At 33.6% G+C, this 2,366-nt stretch overlaps 1 protein-coding gene across 1 annotated transcript; it reads right to left on the bottom strand.

Annotated features, from left to right (window-relative positions):
- Positions 1-118: 118 nt before the first annotated feature.
- On the bottom strand, positions 119-2,269 carry Tsp_13180 (AAA ATPase; the record flags this gene model as incomplete). Its single annotated transcript, XM_003370387.1, has 9 exons — positions 119-141; positions 175-364; positions 412-457; positions 553-608; positions 1,012-1,022; positions 1,539-1,729; positions 1,802-1,919; positions 1,980-2,152; positions 2,207-2,269. Coding segments are annotated over 9 exons (871 nt in total), but the record flags the coding sequence as incomplete, so codon positions are not given.
- Positions 2,270-2,366: the final 97 nt, after the last annotated feature.

Genomic DNA, 2,366 nt, shown 5'->3' with positions numbered 1-2,366 from the left:
AAAACCAAACCTCTATAAAATAAAAAAGTGAAATAATTTATTAAGGTCTATTTCAGCTTTCCGCTTCCGCTTCAGTCAGTATTAATAATGAATAATTTACAGTCGTATGCAACTCCGATTATCTAGACAGCGTCTCACCTACTAAAAAATATCCGTGCAAAAAATACTAATAACTCAAAATTTCAAATATAGGTGTTGCCTTGGTAATTGCGTGTATCGCTTTGATTTCTTGTCTGTACAGTGTTGACGCCCTTTCTCTTACGCGAGGCACAATACTGAAACGAGATGACGCAGAATTGCCGCTGCCCAACGAAATGGATCCAAACTGGAAACTGACACCGGTGTATGTACAACGATCTGGCGTCTATCGACCATATGTTATCACTGGACGATTTTCACCAAAAGATATACCAGAAGACAGTGGAATTCGTTATCCATAGACAGACAGCATTGTAGGCTGAAAATTACTTTTCTTATTAGTATTTTCGAAGATGATTAATTTCAATTCAAAAATTTTCTCATTCAAATTCAATTTATGGCTAGTTAAAATACCCTATCAAAGTTCTCGATGTACATATGCTATTCGTATAAATCAAAATGTACACTTTCTTAAATGACAAAATCGAACTCACCAATACAATAGTACAATAACAATCGCAATAAAGTTTGAAAGCAATTTGTTTGCACTTCAATTCATTTTTTCTTACTGTACATTTTAAAAAATCGTTGTATAAAAAATAGTTTAACTTTCTCTTACAAATCGACTAACTTTTCTTCATTACATCATATCGAAAAATTATTCCGATAACAAAACACACGATAAATACACTTGAAATTTTTTCATCTTCCTCAAATGGAATTTTCAAATTCATCCTCGACGAAATACTCAAATTTCTCAGCTGTCAAAAAGTGATCAAATTTATATCTCTAATCAATCAAAAAAATATCATCTACTACTATGGTTAGTGATACTCAGCTTCTACAGTAAGACAAAACGAACAAAATAAAAACCACTTGCCACACTAAAAAATGAAAGGAAAAAAATTATAGAAAACATTTTCACTATTAGAGAAATTAAAAATAAATTAAACTGAGACAACTGTTCTCATAATTTAACACTACTAATCTACTTTAGATGATTTCAATTAAATAAATGAAATTCACGATCAAACATTTTGACCAGCTGTCACAAACCGTAGCAATTTCTTTTTTAATTTATTAATGGACAAAACCTTTTTTCAATCACCGTCCCATCTACTTTTATAAAAAAATTTTTTTCTCAGTACAATGCTAAACGTTAAACCAAAAAATTAGCTAACAGGCAGAAGAAATAACACTCCAAAGTTTTAATTGACAAAAAATTATTACCGAAAATCGTTAAATTGTGTTATACAAGGAATATTCAAATTTTCTCTTTCCATTGATGTCAAGAGTTACTGCTGTTACAGTGATGCAGCAATTTCAAGGCTGTTTTTTCAACAATTTGTCTATATTTTCAATTGCACTTGCTGCATCGTATTTGTGCATCAGAAAGTAACCTTGTACTTGCGCGGCACTGATACTGTCAGTTGGATAGTGAGCGCGAACTTTTCGTTGAAATGCGACTGCCTGCACTGGAGATGCATTTGGATAAAACCGGCTGAACATCGTCTTCAGTTGATAATCACTACAATAGCCGACGTACTGCTTCACATCAACCCGACCGGGTCGAATCAAAGCCGCATCTAATCTATCATTCAATAATATAATTTGAATAGAATGTGAACCAGTTTTCTAAAAAAAATTATAAATTTTTTTCTACCTATTAATGTAGTTAGTGGTCATGAAAAGCAGTCGAGCATCCGATGACGCTACACCGTCAACAGCATTCAATAAACCGCTGAACGTTACATGCGTCAAGCCACTGTATGCCACTCGCACTTTAAAAAAATAGATAAGAAGATGCCTTGAATTACAAAAATTAATTATTTTGGTTTTACTATCAGGATGCTGTTCTTCTCGATTGATAAAAGCAGCATCCACATCTTCCAGCAGAATGATCGTTTCTAGAGGAGCCACATTAAGCAGATGCTGTAGTCGATCATCAGTTAGCGTTTGTTCGCTTAAACTAAGCATACAAATGCCGTATTCTAATTCGCTTGCCAAAGCTGTTCTGCAACGAAACTTCAATTAATAACTGTTCACTTTTACCAAAGCGAAATCTTACATAAAACTGCTTTTGCCACAACCAGGAGGTCCGTACACAAATAACCTCGCCGATATGGAATACCTCGAATAGAAGAACAAATATAAACTTATTAGAAACATGAAAATTTTCACTACCTCGATCACGTACACTGCTAGTAGAATGATCGCGAACATCAGTA

Source organism: Trichinella spiralis (genome assembly GCF_000181795.1).
Source record: "Trichinella spiralis strain ISS 195 chromosome Unknown Scfld819, whole genome shotgun sequence".
Classification (NCBI taxonomy): Eukaryota; Metazoa; Nematoda; class Enoplea; order Trichinellida; family Trichinellidae; genus Trichinella; species Trichinella spiralis.
This window is presented reverse-complemented; position numbering and strand designations above follow the sequence as displayed.